The sequence below is a fragment of the Lagopus muta genome, chromosome 1, assembly GCF_023343835.1.
Source record: "Lagopus muta isolate bLagMut1 chromosome 1, bLagMut1 primary, whole genome shotgun sequence".
NCBI lineage: Eukaryota > Metazoa > Chordata > Aves > Galliformes > Phasianidae > Lagopus > Lagopus muta.
Genome location: NC_064433.1, coordinates 177,851,495 through 177,872,837, shown reverse-complemented (window position 1 = coordinate 177,872,837; position 21,343 = coordinate 177,851,495). Strand labels below are relative to the sequence as shown.

The 21,343-nt window shown below is 37.7% G+C and overlaps 1 protein-coding gene across 2 annotated transcripts in view; it reads right to left on the bottom strand.

Moving 5' to 3' along the window:
• Positions 1 to 468: 468 nt before the first annotated feature.
• Positions 469 to 21,343, bottom strand: part of RDX (radixin) — a 37,054-nt gene continuing 16,179 nt past the window's right edge. For both annotated transcript variants that reach the window (XM_048935342.1, XM_048935351.1), the window contains exons 4-14: positions 16,235 to 16,330; positions 14,709 to 14,983; positions 12,319 to 12,402; positions 11,697 to 11,843; positions 10,113 to 10,209; positions 9,343 to 9,506; positions 8,552 to 8,682; positions 5,474 to 5,634; positions 4,682 to 4,774; positions 3,804 to 4,046; positions 469 to 2,825 (exon numbers count right to left, since the gene is read on the bottom strand). In XM_048935342.1, the coding sequence (XP_048791299.1) occupies positions 2,661 to 2,825; positions 3,804 to 4,046; positions 4,682 to 4,774; positions 5,474 to 5,634; positions 8,552 to 8,682; positions 9,343 to 9,506; positions 10,113 to 10,209; positions 11,697 to 11,843; positions 12,319 to 12,402; positions 14,709 to 14,983; positions 16,235 to 16,330 (1,656 nt within the window). In that variant the 3' untranslated portion in view covers positions 469 to 2,660. The remainder of the gene's footprint in view (positions 2,826 to 3,803; positions 4,047 to 4,681; positions 4,775 to 5,473; positions 5,635 to 8,551; positions 8,683 to 9,342; positions 9,507 to 10,112; positions 10,210 to 11,696; positions 11,844 to 12,318; positions 12,403 to 14,708; positions 14,984 to 16,234; positions 16,331 to 21,343) is intronic.

Genomic DNA, 21,343 nt, shown 5'->3' with positions numbered 1-21,343 from the left:
AAGAATGCAAGCCCTGTGTATATTTGACAGCATTGCCTACTATGATGTGTAGAGTCATAAAAAAAGTTTCTTCATGTTTAAGACAAGACATTGACTTATAATTAAACTTAATTTACCCTGGGGCTAAACAACGTGTAGGCAGTGATTGAAAGTTCTCACATTACTCATCTGGCTCTTATGTGGCCAAATTACTCTTCAACAGAACCCATTTGCTCCGATAATTCAAATCTTGCTCTGACTCAACAGCCACCAGTGCATCCTCCCAATGGTATGTGTTGACTTTGTAAGTGGAATGTCATTCCCTAAGGATACAATTTCAGAAATTTTATTTTTACATTTCAATTGGACTGACCTGTGAAACAAAAGACTGATTACCAACACTTCTACACTGCTCTGGAAAAAGCTTAATACATTCAGCAGAGCTGTTTGGGGAAAAAAAAAGTGCATTAAATAACAACAGACCTCAGAGAAATTTACTGTATCTCTTTATTGTTAACCAATGAATGTTATCCAAAATAGTAGATGTAATTGTAGCTTAATTGTACAACACAAAACAGGATGCTAAAGGAAAAAGCACGTGGAAAATTATGTCACCAAGTAATCATTCAATGTACTCTTAGTATTCCTGCACCAGTAAGCGCTCCCAGCTGACAGCAGCTGTTACCACTTTGTTCACTGTGAAGATCTGTATTACAAATGGTTGTTCCTGGTTGTTTTTAGAAAAAAAAAAAATCACACAGCTTTATAAATGGATCTAATCCATTCAGCCCTACTCTATATACTGTAGGTTTATGAACAGCAAACTTTCCTGTTACTTTTCCCCAACGCTGAAACTGATGTATCAATGTTAGTGCACACTGCCCAGGGCAAAACAAGGACTCAGTGGAAGCACAGTATTTCACCTGCTATGGCAAACTATCCAAATTCTTCAGGAAATGGCTCACGTTTGGATGAAGCCCGTGAAACAGCAACTACACTTACAGGGCACTGCAAGTAGAAACGCCAGCTTCCACCAAGCAGCATGTGGAAGCACGTGCACAGCCTTTGCACATCAGTCCTCAAGGTTAATGAGATATGTTTAGCCCCACAAACCAAAAATATATTAACGTATTTTTATTCTAGTTTCGTGATGTCACCCCACGTAGCCAACCTTTAACTCTGCAAAATAAAAAAAACTTAGTTGGACTGTTCATAAGAAAATTAAACCTATTGTGCATGAAAAAAAAAGGTTTAATAAAATGGCAAATTTTAATAGATAAGTGTAAATTTATGAGTGCATAATATCAAACAGAAAAGAGCTGAACCATCCTCAGAGAAAGCAGGGTTCTTCCATTGTAGATATTTACTAAGGTACTCTAACAGAAGGAACAACTGCACATTAACAATGAAGGTATTTCTGAAGTTCGTTTCCTAGGATTTCTCAGATAAAGGAAAAAGGAAAAAAGGAGCAAGTCTCCTTTTCAAGAAGGAAAGGACTTAATGATCTGACATCAGATATGACAGTAACAGTACTAGCTTCACTCAAAACTGAAGCTATAAATACTTTTAACTCCAATTCTGGGAACTTTCATTTCGTATTTTGAAGTCCAACACCAAATTAACTCATACGCACTTTCTACACCCCTCCCAGAAGATAGGATACCAGTGACAGGTTACACCTCTAAAAAAAATACAAGATGCTTTTACAATTTAAGCTCAACAAAAGGCAGTTAGACAGCGTTTAGCACTATAATTCCATCTTAATGTCAAAGAAAATCCTAGGAGCAAGGACTCCTAGAATTTATGATATTACTACACAGTAACAGAGCTTTTTCATGGTGTTTGAAGGACCAGTCATCATGTATGTAGTAGTGAGGTAGGATACTGTCCCCTCCCTGGGACTGATGTTTTCATATGCTCCCTTGCCAGAAAGGTCCAGGGTCTCCCTACTGCAAATAAAATAATTACTAGCAAATAGCATACAAAGCTTTTTTGTTGTTGTTGCATTTTGTTGCATTTAAACACTTTGGGTATCTAAAATAATCACCTAGGGAAAAGCAATACATATTCCAGCCTATCAGCAGCCATGTGCTGCCTACAGGTAGTGTTCCATTCAGACAAACATCTGGAACTACCACCTGCCATCCAGACCTTTGTGAACAGGTAGGCAAAGAAAACCATCAATGATGACAGGACATGAAACACCTAAGAATTTCATTTGGGAGGCAAAAAAAGTAACTGAAAGTCAGTGATATCAAACTGTTCGTGGTGTACCTATATTGAAAAACTTAACGTCAAACTTCATCATCCTGAAATAGTACCTATCCAGTTTTGGTTCAGCTCCTTTATTCTCTCATGTTTAAGCAGTATGTACACTTGTCAGTCATCGTACACTTCACATCAGTTTTCAAAGAAAAAAACTACAGAACAACAAAACTGAAGACATGATGGGGAAAAAAAAAATCGCTATTATTCTCCACACCCTCCCCCTGCAAAGCTAGGGATGGCAGACTGCCTTACTGTTGAATAGCTTCCCCTAAATTTGTCTTTAACCACTGTAGTCAAACTGGTATTAAGTGCTTTGGCAAAGTGGGGTGCAATCCATCAAATCTGCAAAGGCCTGCTTTTTTCTCTGTTGGTGGTTCAGCTTTACGAGGAACATATATGCAAAATAACAGCTCTCACATTGCTTCAAACTCATCAATACGCTGCTTTGTATTGCCTTGTCGGATTTGTCGAAGAGTCTTGTACTTATCACGGCCTGCTTTAACATTCTCAGCATGAAGGACATCATTTTGTGTTTTCTTGGTTTCATCTCTGGCTTGGGCCAACTCAGAACTTAAAGCCTGTTGAATAAAATATTTGAATTTAAGTGCTTTAACTAATCTTTTCATGATTCTGGAATTTCTGATAATACCTATCCTGCAGCTTGGACAGGGATTCCAGAATGTCAACCAATGAAATACTGCCTGTACTCTTCAGTAACTCAAACTCTAAGGTCTATCAAAAAGACTGTAGGACAAAGAAGACGACAGCACAAGATTCCTTCCTTACAGGTATGTGAGCATCAAACAAACAATAAAAACGACCTTATAACCTAACATCCAAGAGGGACCAGAAGATAAAACAGGAAAATTACATTATTTCTATTTCTGCTTGACTGAAGACAGCACGCTCATCTCCCTGATTCTGTCAGTGACTGGGCAAGTAGAAAAGATGCATTATGGAATCATGCTATTAAAATATTGCTGCCAGAAAAAGAAGCAACTTTCCACTTCTTTCCTTTCCATCCCAAACAGATATTTCATAACATGGCAAACTGTCACCACTAACGTTAGATTATTATACTTTGAGAGATAAGACTGATCTAAAAGGAAATGCTCTTTCAGGGAAATAAGATTCATCCTCAAGGGGAATATTCCAGTCTCTACTTTCATGATGTCCGTGAGCAGCAGCAAATAAACCCAAATACTATGAAGCAAGCATCTGTTCATACTAATCAATAGATTTCAGAGCTCAAAAGGAAAGCATTAAGTTTCAATGTTCAGTATCCCAGCTATTATATAATTACTTTTAACCTTCACTGTCCAGTGTGACAACACACTAATACTTCTAAGCTACAAAGCATAATCCTGCATCTGGTCTTTCCATTTATTCTGCTCTGCAGCACTATGAACGATACTGGTTGTTAAATTAGTAATAAAAGCCAGTAACTGATAAGAAGGGTGCTTCTTGGCACACCAAACTTCAATGAGACCTTTTAAAAATAAAGAACAAAAACCCAAAGCCTGAATTATGTTGATACAACCATATGCCTTCATTACCTGGAGCTGTTTCTTAACACGTTCATTTTTCTGTGTTTCTGTTACCCGTTCCTCCTCACTCCTGTGATTCATGACACCATCAGAGGACAGTTCTGCACTGGCTTCAGCATTGTTTTCATCGTGTTCATCGTGTTCGTTCTCTGTTGGAGGAATAACTGGTGGGGGAGGAGGCGGAGGAGGAGCAGACATCACAGATTTCAGTTCTTCTTTGGTCTTTTCTAAGTCCTCCTGGGCTGCAAAAGCCTAAATACAGTAAACAAGACAGTATTTTTAAAGTTGATTTAAACTAGTTAAAAATTCACAAGAAATAATTGAGAAATCTCTCCTCCCAGGAGAGATGCCCCAGTTCTTTCATCAGCTTGGTGGCCCTTTTCTGGACTGTTTCAAGTACGTCCAAGTTTCTCCTCTACTGGGGAGCCCAGAACTAAGCACAGTGCCCAAGTGTGGCCACAGAAGAGCTGAGAATTTTGCTTTATAACCTAGTGACATTTTATGTGCCTTTGTCCTAATTCTGATCCATCTTTTCACCACCACTCATGATTTTTTATTATTACTTTATTTACACCTCCCTTTTAATGTGTTTCTTTTCCAGCACAAAGCTTCAATCTATCATCCCACATAAGAAAGCCATTTTAAATCTCTGATCATATATTTGTGATAAAATCCCCCCTTTCCTGTTTATCTGTGAGTTAAATATAAGTACAAAGTGGCTTCAAATAAGAAAAAAAAAAAAAAGGAAAACAAAACTCTTAAAAAAAAAAAAAAAGCCTCTCTCTGAAGGGAATGAGACCCAATCCCATGGAATTTCACTGGTATTTCTGCAGTTATCTCCCTTAGTTTCTCTTAAGGTCTGACTTCCCACAACATGAGCTCATTACTTTGTGCTGCCATTCTGAGGCTTCCTCCTCTTTTTTTTTCTTGGCCTCCTCCAGAAGTGCAATCTTGGCAGTGAATTCAGCAAGTTCTGCTGCCTAAAACAAAAAACAGGACAGAAGTTTTAGTTCAATCCACTTCAGCTCTGCAGCTCTGCAGTGGAAGAGAGCAGAGCCTTTGAAGAAAGTCATTTACCATTCATCACTGCTCTGCTTATTAAAAATAGAAATTTTAAACATGTATGACAGACAAAGAGAATCAGTATTTTTGTCTGATAGGAGACTGTCTGGGATGGGGAATAATCTATCTTCTTCACTTCCAAACTTGCTGGGAAATAAAGACCTGCAGTTACAAATTACCATTTGGCACTGTTTCACTTTAATACAGCTCTAACAGTTTCAACAAAAAGCTGATGACTTTAGCTGATAATCTCAGTACTGTTAAGATAAATCTTGCCTCAAGCATGGTGTGCTGAGTTTAAAGACTACCAAAAGTTGTTCTACAGTTGAGAAATATTTTCCTATAAAATTTTCATTCCCTTCTCATTTACCACAATAATTCTTCAATAAGAAGTCATCCAGCACAGAATGCGAGAAGATAATGCTCTAAGCAGAGTAAAACCTAAGAGGTTTCAGCTTTTTTTGTTTTGTTTTTTTTGAAGTCCCACAACAGTCTGTAACAAAGCACAGGGTACTTCACATACTTGTTACATCCATTTTGTAAAGTTAACTAAAATTCCAATGCAAATTTCAATTACGTTTTTCCATTTGCTTCAATGCAAGATTAAAGGTTCTTACTAGCTGCTCCTGGTTCTTCATTTGATCAGCTGCCTGCTTGGCTAGAGCAGCTTTAGCTTCTTCAGCAGCTCGGCGCTCCTTTTCCAGGCGCTCTGCTTCTTCTTTCGCACGTTTTCGCTCCTGATCCAGTTCTAGAGCTCTTCTGGTCTGTTCCTCTAGCTCTGCCAAAGGGACAGTTTGCAGGCAACATATCTTTATTTCATTCTTAGTCATATGTAACACAGATAACAGCTACCACAAAGCTTTACAGGACTGCCTAAGTGAGCCTGACTTAAGCTAAGAACTGCCAGCACATCCCCTGAAGATACACTCCATGTCTAGAAAAAATACAGTTTTTTACCCTCTTTAACACACTTTGGATGTACTTCACCTCATAGCTCAGAGTTGCAGAAAGTTATCAGCTTTCTGATAAAAACAAACAGATATGAACACACCAATCACTACAGATGAGTTTTTACATATATTAAATCACCCTGTTACCACAAAAAAACCCAAAGACTTCTACTCCATTGAAATGCTTTACAGGATTATCTTAAATGCAGTTGACATTCTAGACATGCACATCCAGCAAAATGACTGAGATCCATTTGAGAGGTCAGAGAACAGACTTCCAAAAAGTGCAACAAGGAAAAACTGAAATCAAGGAAAGGATGGATAACAGTTGTCTAGCTGCCTGGATAGGAAAATACTGCAAGCTAAAGGGCAGAACTCTGACATAAGGGAGTTAAGAGGAAACAATCCACAGGTACTGTAATTTCAAGGGAAGAATTGAACAGGGAATATTTTTTTTTTAATAATCAAAATTTGCAGCCCAAATCAGGGGCACTGCATTACAGGTATGGTGAGTTGTACAGTGCAGTACCTACAAAACTAAACAAAATGCACCAATGTTTAAAAACGCTATTTGAACAGACAAATCCTCCCAGTGAAGATGGAGAACACTAAGCTACCACGTTAACTACAGAACAAAGGCACCATTTATATAAGCATGAGTCCATATCTAAAAAGAATGCTAACCAAGCTAGTAACACGTATGATGTACTCCATCAGATAGACTGTATTGCCTATAAATGTTACCAGAATTGAGAAATTATTTCCCCTTCCCCTTTTACTTATGTTTGATAGTTTCATATTTACATTCTTTCCTTTAGAACAATCTTCTTCAGAGTATGTTGTTAAATCAAAAGAAAGAACAAACAATTTCTGTCATAGCAACTTATTACTGAAGGTATTTCCAAATAAAGTGCTTAACAACTTCAACATAGCAAGAGTCTTATTTTTCCTTTATTACAATCAAGATTGAGCACACCGTTTAACTTAATGAAATAATTCCAAATGATACTGCATTCCATTCTGAATGACATTCTCAGAACACAGAGACCAAGAGGTGCTTCCTGAGTTTTCTTTGAAAACACAGCTCTCAAGGACTCTAAGCTACAATGTGATTCCTGTTAAAGTTCTCCAAAATTTCATGGTTTTGACATTTATGTCCTGCTCTTGTAAAAGCAGCAACTGGAACACGGTCACCAGGTCAGAGTGGCTTTGCAAACACTGCTCATTTTTCAGGTTCCTTAACATCTATTTTCACAAAAAATACTTCAGTTGACATTTTCCCTGCTGAATGTTTTGCCCAAGATCACTTTTTTGTTAGTCTGTTTGAAATTTAGACCCAAACTTTTTAAATAAAGCAAACATGAAACTCATTTCACCAGATAAAAAAGAAATCTAACACAAAGCCAACCAAAAAAAAAAAAAAAAAGCTTTAAATCTTTTATCAGAGAAGCTTTGGCATGAGGGGTTTAAGCAAGGGACGGAATACACATCCAGTATATGCACCCCTCACACCAACAGAAGTGCCTTTTCAGTGCCTGGTGAAAAATATCTGTGTTTAGTCAAACTACATACCTTTCAAAGACTTGTGAAACTTACAGCAACTCACTGCTGTGAAATGAAAATGCATCTCTGACTTTTTTGCCCTACTAGATGCATTCCACTTCTAAATATAACAATTCCAGTGCACAGATTTTGTGTTGTCTGTCTGGATGCATTCAGCCTATTTTGCACCAAAATACTGGGTGCTATGGAGGCAGAGCTAGAGAAAGTGTAGGCATATTTGCATAGCTACAGACAGTGATTGTCTTTATCGTGCTTGAAGCCAACAGTTATGAACAGAAGAATGAAACTTTTCTGAATACAAAGCAAATCTGAAGCAAAAAAAAAAAAAAAAAAAAGAGATAGTGATAGGACAAGGGAGAATGGTTTTAAGCTGAAACAGGAGAGATTTAGGTCAGATATTAGGAGGAAGTTTTTCACTCAGAGGGTGGTGACGCACTGGAACAGGTTGCCCAAGGAGGCTGTGGATGCCCCATCCCTGCAGGCATTCAAGGCCAGGCTGGATGTGGCTCTGGGCAGCCTGGTCTGGTGGACCTGCACATAACAGAGGGGGTTGAAACTAGATGATCATTGTGGTCCTTTTCAACCCAGGTCATTCTATGATTCTATAAGAGGAGAGGGAAAGCAGTAAAGATAGTGACTGCACAGAATAGCTCAATATAAAAACTGTTTACTGACCACACATGGTTTATTCACTAAAATCCATTCAGACTTGAATTTTGAAAGTTCTCAGCACCAGCAAGGGAATGGGAAAATAAAGGGATAAGGAACTTCCAAATGAAAAGCTAAATTCAACAAAATCCTGTAGAAATTACTCTGAATAACTGCAGACCCGCTACCTCCCCCAGCCTCAGATTTTCAGCACTTCAAGCATGTCAAAAAATCTGAGTTCAACTGTATGCTGCTTAATTTTCTTTTTATAAATGAAGATTAAGACTCTTGCTATATTAGGAATCGGTTTTATATTATGAAAATACCCACCTACCTCAACTTTCAACTTTGAAAAGAACAGCTCTTCTGAAATTAAAGCATAAACACCACTATCTTGTCTCGCTATTAAAATAAATTCAAAAAAAGCAAACAGAACACCACAAAGAAAAACACACACAAACCACAGAACCGCCCTACCAAGAGAACTGAACAGTGTTATCAGACAGAACAAATCCAGGAGCAGTGGGAGCTCACCTTTCTGAGCTTTCATTGTTTGTTCTTCAATTTGTCTTAAGCGTTCCATTAATTCTTCCTTTTCACGCTCTATTCTTTCCTTTTCCTTTTCTGCAATCTCTCTCTTCTTCTTCTCATTTTCAAGTTGTGCCCTGAAAATAATAAAAAGCTTTTTTTTTTTTTTTTTTTTAATATTAAGTACATGAATTAAATTCTACCCTGAGGATTCCGGAAGCATTTGTTCTCAGTTTACTCAAATAATAAAGAAACACTTAATTTTCAATGCTTTGAATTCATATTCAAACATAATAACTAAGTCTCTTCATTTCAAAATATAGTACATAAAGAATTATGAACAGAACCAATTAGCAGCCTTGGTTATGGTCCAACCAAGTAAAGCCAAGATTATAGTTGCATTTTACACAAGTTGCATGTTCCATCTGGGCTAGAAATAGTCACTGTATTTTTTGAATACACAAAAGGTAAGTTGTTACATTCTTTGCTAAACTTGCTTTCACGGTTCACATGAGTATAAAAGTCCCTAAGAATCAAGCAACAGAAACTTTAAATGCTTCACAAAAAACTTAATGAGAAACAACAATAGAGCTACTATTACTATGCTGAAAGCTCCAGAGGGATACGGCTTTCTATTAGAACAGGTGAACCATGCCAGCGCGCAAACCTGCCCACACGTCACAGAAAGAAAAGCAAATGTCTTCTCCAGAACGCAAGGATGTTTGATATTCTATGACTCCGTATTCTGAAAAGGAGAGAAGAATTTTCCTTCTGTTTCATGGAAGTTTGTTAATTACCTTTCCAATTGTTTCTGATGTTTCTCCTCTCTAGCCTGGGCCTTCATCTGTTGCACTTCAATTGTATCAGGTTTCCGCCTCCTCATGTACAATTCATGATTTCCCATACACAGTGCCAAAATGCGCTTGTTAATCCTCAGACGAGGTGCATAAAAAACAAAATCCTAGAAAAATACACACATCCATCAATTGAAAAACTCAGCTGTGATGAGAGTCAAAGTATTACTGCATTTGTTACAATTAAGTTCACTGACGTTTTTATACTCTTCCTCCAAAGTCCAGTTACCATAAGGAGCCTATAAGGTAAATTCAAAAGCCTACCTGTGCTCCTCTATGTAGAGGTTAGCTATTTCACTCAAAATTACCCTTTTTAATTTTGAAGTAGCAGCACTATTTTCTGTGTTTCAATGCAAAAAACTTCATGTTTTGTCCCACACAGTCTGATGGAAGGTGCTACTGTAATCCAAGCAAAAAAACAAAATAAAAAAGAAGAGGTAGGAGTGCAGGGAATTCAGCATGCTACAGAGCAGCTTTTCAATTCATCACAAAACATAAGATTTCTTTCTATAAGCCAGCTAAGTGTCAACAAGAAGGAAGAGAGTGAAAATAAATGTACCACATTTCAAAACTTGAATTTCTTTTTGATTACTGAATATTCTACCGACACAAAAAGGCATAAAATTATACTCTTATGCCATAGTACCAAAGCAGGCTCCTTCAGGCTTGAAACCCTTCACATAAAAAGGCATACTATTCCACAGACAACTTACAGGGGCCTTTTTGTCAATTGGCTTTATAACAAACTTCTTGTCATTGAAAGAGATGTTTCTTATTTCACTCCAAGGAAAACCAATCTTGGGTGTCAGCCTTCAAAGAGAAAAAGTTCTCATTAAAAGAAGAAAAAGACAGGCATTTCATTAATGTCCACTGACACATTAGCCTTATTTTCATCCTGTTTTCACTGCCACAATTAAATTACGTTTACAAAACCTACCAAGACAACAGTTTAAGCATATTTGAGTTGACAATTTCACATACTCATTTGATGAGTTTGTAAGAGTCAGTTTCACATTCTAATAGCACTGCAACAGAAGAACTTGAGAAAGTTTGGTTTTGACATATTCTGCTACCATTAAATACAAGCTGAATACAGGCCAAATACCATGATTCTTTATCAGCCACTGATAATTTTCTTGTCAGAGAAATGGACAACTATTTCAATGGGGATATAACTTTAGAAAAGCTAGACGTTGCAAAGACTGAAATTACATCAGCCTGCAGTAACGGTGTACTTCAGTTTAACTCAGCTGTAAGATGCATCCCATCACATTTCCAAACTTCACACTGGATTTCATCCACTTGCATTTTAAGTAGAATTAAGTTGAGAAGCCGTTACAATGCTTTGCACCAACTGCAAACTTTTAATTCTGAAAAGAAACAGTTCTTAAATTATAAAATATTGACTCCATCAGCACAGAAAGTTTTCTGAGTTTATATTATGTTAATTAAAGTATTTTAAAAAAGGTTTAAGTATTTGATTGTTATCCATCTGAATTAAAGTACCAAAAAAATGGTTGATTGTTCAACCTCAATTGACCATTTCCTGAATATTTTCATCATCTTTCAGGAGTTATGTTGCCATCTAACGGCAATTAAGGCTCACAGAATTTTGCTAAGGAGATATACATCCAAGCACGTAATTTCAGTTCAGATGACAGCTCTGATCTGGTGTTGGACACGTTTTACTTTAAATCACTGTGGAAGTACTGCTAAGACTAGATACGACTAACAGAAGTGCCTGAAAAGAAACAAAAGAATGAGTCTGCTCCTCAGTATTAAGACTAAGTTCCGTATATTTCAGCTCTACCCATATCTAAGTACGGCAGAATCTGATCTCTGTCAGAACAGAAGATCCATCTGCTTTCCTAGATGTCTAGAACGTTTCCTTTTTAGACACCAAAGTTCCTCCTGCTCTAAGAGCTCTATTCTTAATTGCAATTCTTGCAAACTTCTCAATCAATGTCCAGCTTCTCAATGTCCTTTTCACCCCGACTTAAAAGAGTCTTAACAGAGTGAAAAGTACAGGGGGAAAAAAACCACCACTGTATCAAAATGGCCTTGCTACAAACATCCATACTTCGCAACATCAATTTAAGTTTATACAGAACTCCATTCACTTCTTCTAATTGCTGTTCCTTTTATAAAATTAACTCCTGGAATGTTTTGCCTTTCACACAGATTAGAAGATCTTTGATACCCCATTCTGCTAGGTGTTATTGAAACATATGCTTTTGTATAATCTCAGGTAGGATTCTCCTAGGACAGAACTGTAAAAATGAGTATTTGCCACTTACTTATCATCGTGTTCATAAATATTCAGACCCAATGCATCAACTCCTAACCACAACTCAGTTCCTTTTTTATTCTTAATTTCAAAGTAGTTGACTCCATACATTTCCAAATCTTGTGCTATCTTAAGGTATTCCATCATAGAATCTTCCCTGATAAAAAGAACAGAAAAAAAAAGTGTAAATGCATCGTACAGACAAGTCAGAAATAAAAATGTAAGAATAGGGGAGCTACAGAGCAACTTATTAGTGAGAAATTTAGTTAGGAATGAAACACCTCCTGGAAATTCACATGTACATTGATTTAAATATTTGCAGCACTTTACACCCTATACTCAAATACAGCTTGATCTCTGCACTTTGTATTTTCAGCCTGAGGAGAAAAGAAATAAATGTATTTTAGAAGCATGCAACTACAAACAAAGGCAGTTGACAGTCCTACCAGAAATCACGTAGGTAGCCAACAATCCAACTGGAAATTCAACTCTCATCCAAACTTCCATGGAAGTTTTTGGTAACTGCTTGTGCCAGCCAGAGCAGAAGTTTCCAAGCAAAACAACACCACCCAAAACACATCTTGATAATAAGAAATACCCTTACAGGCCTTGGAACGTTTCCTATTGATTACCTTAACATTCCCCTGTGCTCTTCATGCCAGTTCTGTATTCTCTCTTCCCATTGTTCTTTTGTCAGTTTGTGCTGTTCTAAGACACTGTGAATAGAAATTGTTATTAAATTACACTGATTATCATTTCATCTCTTAAACTTTGTTTTTTTCAAACCTTGTGGCACAACATACTCTTGAAGAAATTTAAACATTACTTCCTATAGACTGCTCATCTTTTCACCCAAAAGCACAAGTTCTGAATTTCAAAAAGAAAAACATTTAGAAAATAGCATGGATTCACTTTCTTCATGGTGTTCTACACAGCCTTATTATAATACAAGTCACACCGTGGCATGTAGCAACTTTCACTAATGCCATAAAATGTAACATTTGGAACTCCCCAAAACTCACAGACTTCCTAAGACTTCACACACAATGCCACAAATTGACCTTCACGTATTTACAGATGCATTCAATTCAAGCTTTCATTCTGTTGTCACGGAAAATCAGAACAGTGAAGAAAGCTGATCTGAGCTTTATCTGCAGCAGGCTGCAATTATGGATGTAATTATGCTTTTACTCTATGCACCTAACTTTTCAAGCATTCCTGGAGAAATTACTTTAAAGGGCAATTAACTAAAAGAGGACTGCAAGATAATCTTACTAAAAGAAGTCAGAACAGTTTTTTTGTTCTTCATTTTTATTTAATCAGGACAATAAGTTTACTACTTTTCCCTATGTTTCTAGGGAACTACATAAGAAATAGACAGCATGATGCAGAAGATACTAACGCAGTGTTTATCTCTGTAGAGGATGTCTGTCTCACACTTGCTCATTTTGCTACTCTACCCCACATCTGGGTACACAGCCACCTCATCATCTGGTTCTCCCTCCACATGCTACTGATGAAATGCAGCCAGCAGTTTCACACAGACTTACTAGCCATCTTGCTGCTGCCCAACTCGTAACTCTGAGCCAAGAAATCCACAATATTCTGACCAGTGAAAGTAACTCTATAGTGAAGGAGAACTGCAAATCCTCTCACGCTTTTCCACAAGTTGAAAAGCTAGCCCGCTTCCTGAAACAAGTATTTCTGACATTACATTGTTTTGACGTATTTTCATTAAGTACTTGAAAGTCTTCTAGCAAATCTCTGGTGACTAGAGGCAAATCAGGAGTAACTGTGCTAGAATGAATACAAAAGCTATGTGCCCACCCAGCACAAACTGACACAACTCATTGAAAATGGTCTGGGAAATCATCTGAACATATGTCTACTGAAGAGGAGCATCTTAAGTATTTGAATCTATGTTGTACACAAGCACTCCAGTGTTCCAAAGGCTGTCATCACTATTATATTCAGTAATTAGTTGTACTGATTCTTAGCCTCCTTGCCTTCTACATTGCTCCAGAAGAGTATTTCCTTAGGAATCCACTGTAATAAGAAGGAAGCAAGCAGCCAACACTTACCCAAAGTTTTTAAAAAGACTGAAACATTTACAGAAATGTTTGTTTAAACATTTATCACCTTTTGAAATGCTTTTTTACTAGCTAGGAGATTCTCACTCTTAGCTAATCTCTACTTTTTGTTTTTGAATTAAAAAAAAAAAAAAGACTGTGTGAATCTCAAAGAAAACTGGAATTATTCCACAGTTCTCATCTCTTTGAAGATGCACCAGAGTTACATATTTAGTGAGCATACATTTGTTGACAATACACAGTCACAAATTCATTTGCACTAACAAAACTATCTAGCTTTGCAAATTTGTGTTCAATGCTTGCCTTACTGCCAATGCAGGGACAGTTTCAGCTGCGAGGAGGAAAGAAAAGCAACCCAGAACTATAATCCTGGTGCTTACCTTTCCTAGGCACTTACATGAGTAACTGATACAAAAACATTCACACGACAATTATGACAAGAACTCATTTTCTAAATTTTCTGTCCAGGTCAGCATTTGTAAGTTAAACACACAGCACAAAACGTATTTTATAACTATTTCTCAGGAATTTACTATCATTTACCAAAACTTCTTGCATAAAAACACCATGAATTGAAGAAAATGGATAAACCTGAATAACTTAACATGATTTTAATTCAGCAGAGGCAAGCCTCCAGCAATGATAGATCAGTACATATTCCACACAATCTGAAAATTTCACTGGTTAAATCTGTGCAGCTGGTTGAGGATGGGACAAGAAATAGGCCTCCAGAAACCCATAGTTGTGATGCTTTGATATTTAGTCAAAACTGGGATATTGCTTCCTTGTAAGTTCTACCAGCACAACATGCACTCTTTCAAAAAAACTACCATTAATTGCATTTTTAACTTTGTATTTTCACTATGAGTGTGCTGCAATCAAGTTTATACAGAGCAAACAATGCAAAAAGACGTATTTATGGTCTGTCTCACCGCTGAGGGAGAAGCCTGTCATTGGCTAGGTAGCCTAGTTTATGTATCTCCTTATTGTAATCTCCATACTTGGACTGGACAGCATAAGAAGCGAGAAGAACGGCCGTTTCTGGTGGACAATATATCTCATCATTTAAGATAGCTTCTTTGACTTGCAGGAAGAAAAGTCTTTGTGTTATTTCCTGGATTAACTCTTCAGATACATCCTCTGGAAAAAACTTGGCCCTGAATTTAAACTGCAAAGGATTTTCTTTCCTTACATCTTGCTGTGTTACCTAAGGAAGAAAAGAAAGAAAGAAAACATAGGAAGAGCACTAAATGTTACAATAAATACAATGAACTTGACACCAATGACTTGCAGGAAGAAACAAAATGTTTAATAAGGATTCCGTAGCAAGTATTACAGCATATTAACTTAAGAGTAAAGCTGAATTATTCTTTTAAAAGAAGTCTTTGTACTATTGAGCTAAATATATGTGCTTAGTTTCTGTGCAAAAATCATGGTTCCATTCATCACCTTTTTGTAGAACGTATGGACAAGCCTTATCATGATTTCCTTGAAGAGATCAGATGTGATCAGCTTATAAGTCTAGTCTAAGCTGTCTGGCCTATAATTTATACACAAACAGATCTTCTGTTACTTTTCTATTTTATTGGAGCTCAGCTTTCAGCACTGATAATGACAAGATCATTTTAACAGCAAGTAATAAGTAAAACAAGCGATTGTTAAAAGGTAAATTCAGAATAAACTTCATACATCCCAATTCCATGTGCACCTCACTTCATACTTAATTTCATGTGCACAAGCAGTCGTTTTACAACTTTATCCCACAGTTTGCTTGACTAGTAGAAAGTATGAAAAATGGTAACAAGTTACGCTGCAACCATGCTCATGAATTTCTCATGAAGTTCAACATGGCCAAGTGCAAGGTCCTGCGCAGGGGTCAGGGCAATCCCAAGCACAGATACAGGTTGGGCACAGAATGGCTTGAGAGCAGCCCCGAGGAAAAGGATTTCAGTTGCTGAAGGACTCAACTTCAGCCAAAAACATGAGCTTGCAGCCCAGAAGGCCAACTGTGTCCTGGGTTGCATCAAGAGAAGTGTGACCAGCAGATTGAGGGAGGTGATTCTGCCCCTCTGCTCTTGTGAGATCCCACCTGGAGTAGTGTTTTGGGCCTCCAACACAAGGAGGACACAGCTGTTGGAGCTGGCCCAGAAGAGGGCTGCAAAGATTTAATGACTTTCTACAACAAGTAATTCATGAAGCTCATGGGTAAACAGAGTGAACGGGAGTATAGGGACAAATATGGCAGTCATCTGTACCCTGGGCATCATCCAAAGCAGCACAGACAGCAGGGTGAGACAGTCTTCTAAACACTGTATTTTGTAATTTAAAGCAAACAAGAAGCTACTACTTGACTAAATTTGATAAATCTCACCTATAACATCAAAGCAACAAGTCTTATAAAAGTATATTTAAAAAATACAAAATTTATATATTTGCTTAAGTGCCAGGAAATTATTACCTTTTTATTTAGCTTCAGCCACGTTGAGTAGCCTTTGCTGTCCACGTACTGCAGACCAAAAAACCAAACTTCACGAAGACCAACAGTTTTTACAACCTAAAGAAAAATGATCCATAGTTATCAATGATTAGTGAACAGGAATTTTATGGTTGTTACCTTGTATAAGCCACCTCAAATTTAAATGTAACAAGATTTTTTTTTTTTTTTTTTTTTGATTTTTTTTTTTTACATAGGCAAGAGGAGCAAAATACATTCAAAATGAACACCGTGTAGCCAAAGGAAAAGCTCCAGTGTGCAACTTCCTGCATGGATCAAACTCAGCCCCTGAGGAATACAAAGCTGTAAACAGGATCCTGATCTTTGAAATCAGGACTGGGAAGCTACCTGCAGACCAACCAACAAGCAAGTCTACCTCATCCAAAGACAAGCAATGAAACTATATCACTGAATAATAACTCTGGACAAGTATGATGTGAAGAGTATGAATCACCTCCATTAGGTATTTCTGAGATCTTCTAACAGGTAATGATAAAAGAGGTAAGAGAGATCTGGCTGATAAACCAAACAGGGATTGCCTACACAGCTTCTGATTTAGGCAAAGGCTATTAAAGAACGAAAACTGTCCTTGAATAAAGGAAAAGCACCTTTATAGATGAACTAGATAGAGAAAATAAGAGATAAGCAGTCCCCACAACAGACAATGATTACTTGCAGTGCAACCATCAAGAAGTCCCACCAGACTGCAGATGAGATCCAAAAAAAATAAAAAGAATGAAACTGATGTGACAAAATCTGTACAAAACCTTCCAAGATGATCTCTGAATAGACAGTAAAAAAAGATGAACTTGAATAAAAGATGAAATTTAATAAAAACAAAATAATGTGCACAAACGAGGACACTTAAATTTTGTTAACAAAGCAGTTGCTGTAGAGGTAAAAAGCTACAATGCTGTTGTATACAAATCTATGGCATTCACAGATCTCTAGTACTATATACAAACCGGATACGTTGTCCTATAAAAGGATGCAGCAGTACTGGAAATCCTTCAGAAACATTCAAATGAAGGATCAGGGACATGGAATATCACAGCATAAACTAGATCGGAACACTGACGTGGAGAACTAAGAAAGAGGAAAATATTATACAGGCTCTTACAATGTGCATGGCAAGGAGAATAGGAAATGACCAATCAATGTTTCTCATAACATATGAATTAAGAGAATCAGATGAAATCATTACACAGGAGGTTCAAAGCCAACAAAAAAGAAGCATTCCTACTCTATGAAATAGAATGAAAACACAGAACTATCTTACAAGTCCTCTGCATGGCAGGAGTACGCCTGGATTCAATAAGCAATTCATCAGAAAGGTCCAGCAACGATTATTAAATAAAGTGAACTCTGGCTCCAGAAGCAGCAGTATGGCAGTAATTATGTTACATGCTCAAGTAGGACCAAGCTGGCAAGCTGGTTTACCGAAGGCTGTTTTATTTCCATAAAACATGCACTCAGATCATGTGAAGTAAAAAGAATTTTACATATAGATCCTTCTCCACCTTAAAGAAAGTACTGTCAGGTTGTTAAACTGAAATTTGGAAAATCAAAAAGTGTCACAAGACTGCCGTGTAAAATTTTTTCTGACCCCTTGCATGTGTGTATTGTTGTTTACATCAATATAAGTGCAGCTTTTTATTCTCCTCCTCTACCCTTCCACCTTCAAGCTCCACCAAAGCACAGAATTGACAGTATTCACGGATCCAACATGACTCTTTTAGTGTACAGATATTTTCTCCAAAGTCCCTACATTCCTATAATTTATCTTCCTACTTTGGAACATCAGAGAAAATGAGGACAAGTTTACTTTAGTGCTACCGTCTTGAATTATGTCTGGTGTCCCAACACAGAAAATCACAGACCTGCTGCTTCCTTTGGCACAGACTGCCTGTCCAATACTTATCAAACTATCATGGCTGTAGCAGACAACTCTGAAAATGCTCTTTGCTTTGTAGCCATATGAGTGAAGCCTTGGTAGCCGATCAGCACTGCGAGCTGCAGCAGAAGTCACCAAGAATCTCAGAAGCTCAACTGCCCAAGAGGCATGAAGAGCCAAGTGCATATGCTCTCGTCACAACACATCGCTCTCACCTGCTATGTACTGCCCTTCAATAGAGAAGGGCACTGCACCTTATTCAAAGCTATACAGTTTCTCCACTACAATACAAGGTTACACATAAGTCAGTACTGAACACAGCTCACATATGAGTTTGTTTTCCATCGTGCAACAAATAGGGAAAAAAAAAATACTATAACTGAGATGGTCTATAACTACCATCTCAGCCCCCAAAAAACATTTCTGAAACTTTGTACCAGGATAACACAGGCACTTAGACACTGCAGTAGAATGATACGAAAAATAAGTATGCAATGGGAAACTTCAGAATTTGATTTACAGTTCTGCCTCAACAGATTTATTAGACAGCCTCAGGCAAATTTTCATCACATCCATGAAACAAATTTATCTGCCATTACAGCCTATGGCTTGGCAATTAACAGGTAATAAAAACGTTGGAGACAGATCTGTGCCTTGGCAAATCAAAACATACATAGGAGGATAAACTAGCAGGAAATTCAGTTAGTCAACTTTTGAAAGATTGTAAGGGAGGCTTCTGAAATACCTGAAAATGAGAGCTGGAGTTTAACTTGAGATGAAGGAGACAATACTCCCAACGCTTCCTGACCTGAAACCACAGTAAACCAGTTCTGATGCCTGTGCCAATTCCATAATGAAAAAGAACAAAAACCAAACCCTCTGACTGTGGAAACACGCCTATCACAGCACTCCCTCTCTTCTAGGAAGGAGTCATAGATGAACAATTGGTTGAGAAACAGAAAATGGACCTTCTCTTGCTCATACTGACCGCTGACACGATGGACTAAAGGACTAATGAAAGGACTATGGATGTAGTAGCATTCTGAAAGAGTGGGAGTCATTATAAAACAGGCTTGTGCAATAAACAAGAACTTCAGTGTGTTTCAAAACAGAAAAGAGAAAGCCATCAGAACACCAAGTTCTTTTCTGCTAGCAGACAAAGATAAACACGCAAACAGAATGGGAAACAACTCCAGAAAACAGTATCTACATATTTGAAAGAACCATTGACTGAAGGAAGGACGAGTTGTTCACTAAAACAAAAAGAGCAATAGACAACAGCAAAAATCATGGACAAGTTATTTTCTGCAAGCACTAGCTAACAAGTGTATTGCCATGTTCATCATCTCTGCATGAACCTGGCACACCAAATCTCTCGATAGCAGTGTTACTCCATTATTTTTCTATAAACAGCACGATTAAAGCATGAAAATTTAATGCTGATTTGGCAATGCAGTTCAGCTCATAACACTACTCTGTGTAATCTATGTATAAATTTAAGATCAGACTGAAAGTATTGGGCCCCTCACTGCAAGAAGGATATTGAGGCTCTGGAACGTGTTCAAAGGAGGGCAACAAAGCTGGTGAGGGGTCTGGAACACAGGCCATATGAGGAGAGGCTGAAGGAGCTGGGAATGTTCAGCCTGGAGAAGAGGAGGCTCAGGGGGGACCTCATTGCTCTCTATAACTTCCTGAAGGGAGGTTGTAGTGAGCTGGGGGTCAGCCTCTTCTCTCGTGTCATTAGTGATAGGACCAGAGGGAATGGCTTCAAGCTACGCCAGGGGAGATTCAGGCTGGACATGAGGAAGTATTACTTTTCAGAAAGGGTGGTCAGGCAGTGGAATGGACTGCCCAGGGAGGTGGTGGAGTCACCGAGCCTGGGGGTGTTCAAGGAAAGGCTGGATGTTGTGTTGAGGGACATGGTTTAGTAGGAGCTATTGGGAATAGGTGAACGGTTGGACTGGATGATCTTTTAGGTCTTCTCCAACCTTGGTGATTCTATGATTCTATTTCTCTCATCACAAAACTATTTCAGCTAACTTAAAGCTTTTCAACTTAAATTTCCACAAGTCGATCCTAAGAGGTACCGAGACGTCATAAGACACACAGAGAGGTAAGGAAAGAAAGTAAGGCAAGTAAAGTTGTAGAGAACATGCAACGTGTCAGAAAGGAAGAAGAATTCACAGCTGTATCTTTGCTCCCTGCTTGCAAAAGCCCAATTTGGAAGAAACTGATTACCTGGGCACAAGATATTACACAGCAGAATGTTACCGCACCCAACACTGCATGGCAGAAGATACAGCAAAGGTTGGCAATTGAGAAGCAATAGCCTTGGGCTTTTGTGTCACAGGATATCATATTTTTTATTCGATAGTAGTATTGGCTAAACAAAAAGCAAAACAGCTGGCCATGCATTTGTTCCCCTCCCTTCAAGGCTTTCAGAGAGTCAAGAAGTGTATTACTCTGTTGAGGTTGAAGATGCACTGCTACTGACAGCAGTTAAAGGAGAAGGGGGTTAAGTGTGTCACATCTGCTTCTAACAGAAGTGACAAATTTACTTGATTATACAGTAAAAGGCTTAGTGTTAGAAACAAAGAAATTCTCATCCCCTCAATTTACATCCTGAGACATTTAATTGGTGAGGTGAAAACCCCTAACTGTCACTTTCTCCAAAATGCATTCAAAGCATCTACACTGGAGGGATAGAAGTGACAGTCCTACTAAAACAAAATATATATTTTTTCAATACAGTTGCACTGTTTGTGAAGAATAATTTGGAATACTTCTTCATTTTTTAAATGAATGCACACAACTTGAGCCTGGATTATATATTGTACTTTTTATTTCCTCAAGGAAAAAAGAAATGTCATATTGACAACCTTTTAAGATTTTCTAAAGCACTCCACAACCAGTAGCAAAAAATACACATTTCAAGGTTCTGATGGCTAATATCAGAAAGAATGAATGTAAGAACAATGTTTTTAAAGAAAGCATTTGTGTAGCTCATTTAACTGGTTCCAAGATACAGACAAGTGAAAAGGTGCAGTTCTGACAGGCCTGAAACCAGGAGCGCATTAAAAGCTGTAATTCATAGGTTTTCACTCTGAAATTCAAGTTTTAAAAGAAAGGAAACTGGATTACAGGATAGCACTGCTTTTCAAACATTCAACAGTCAATAC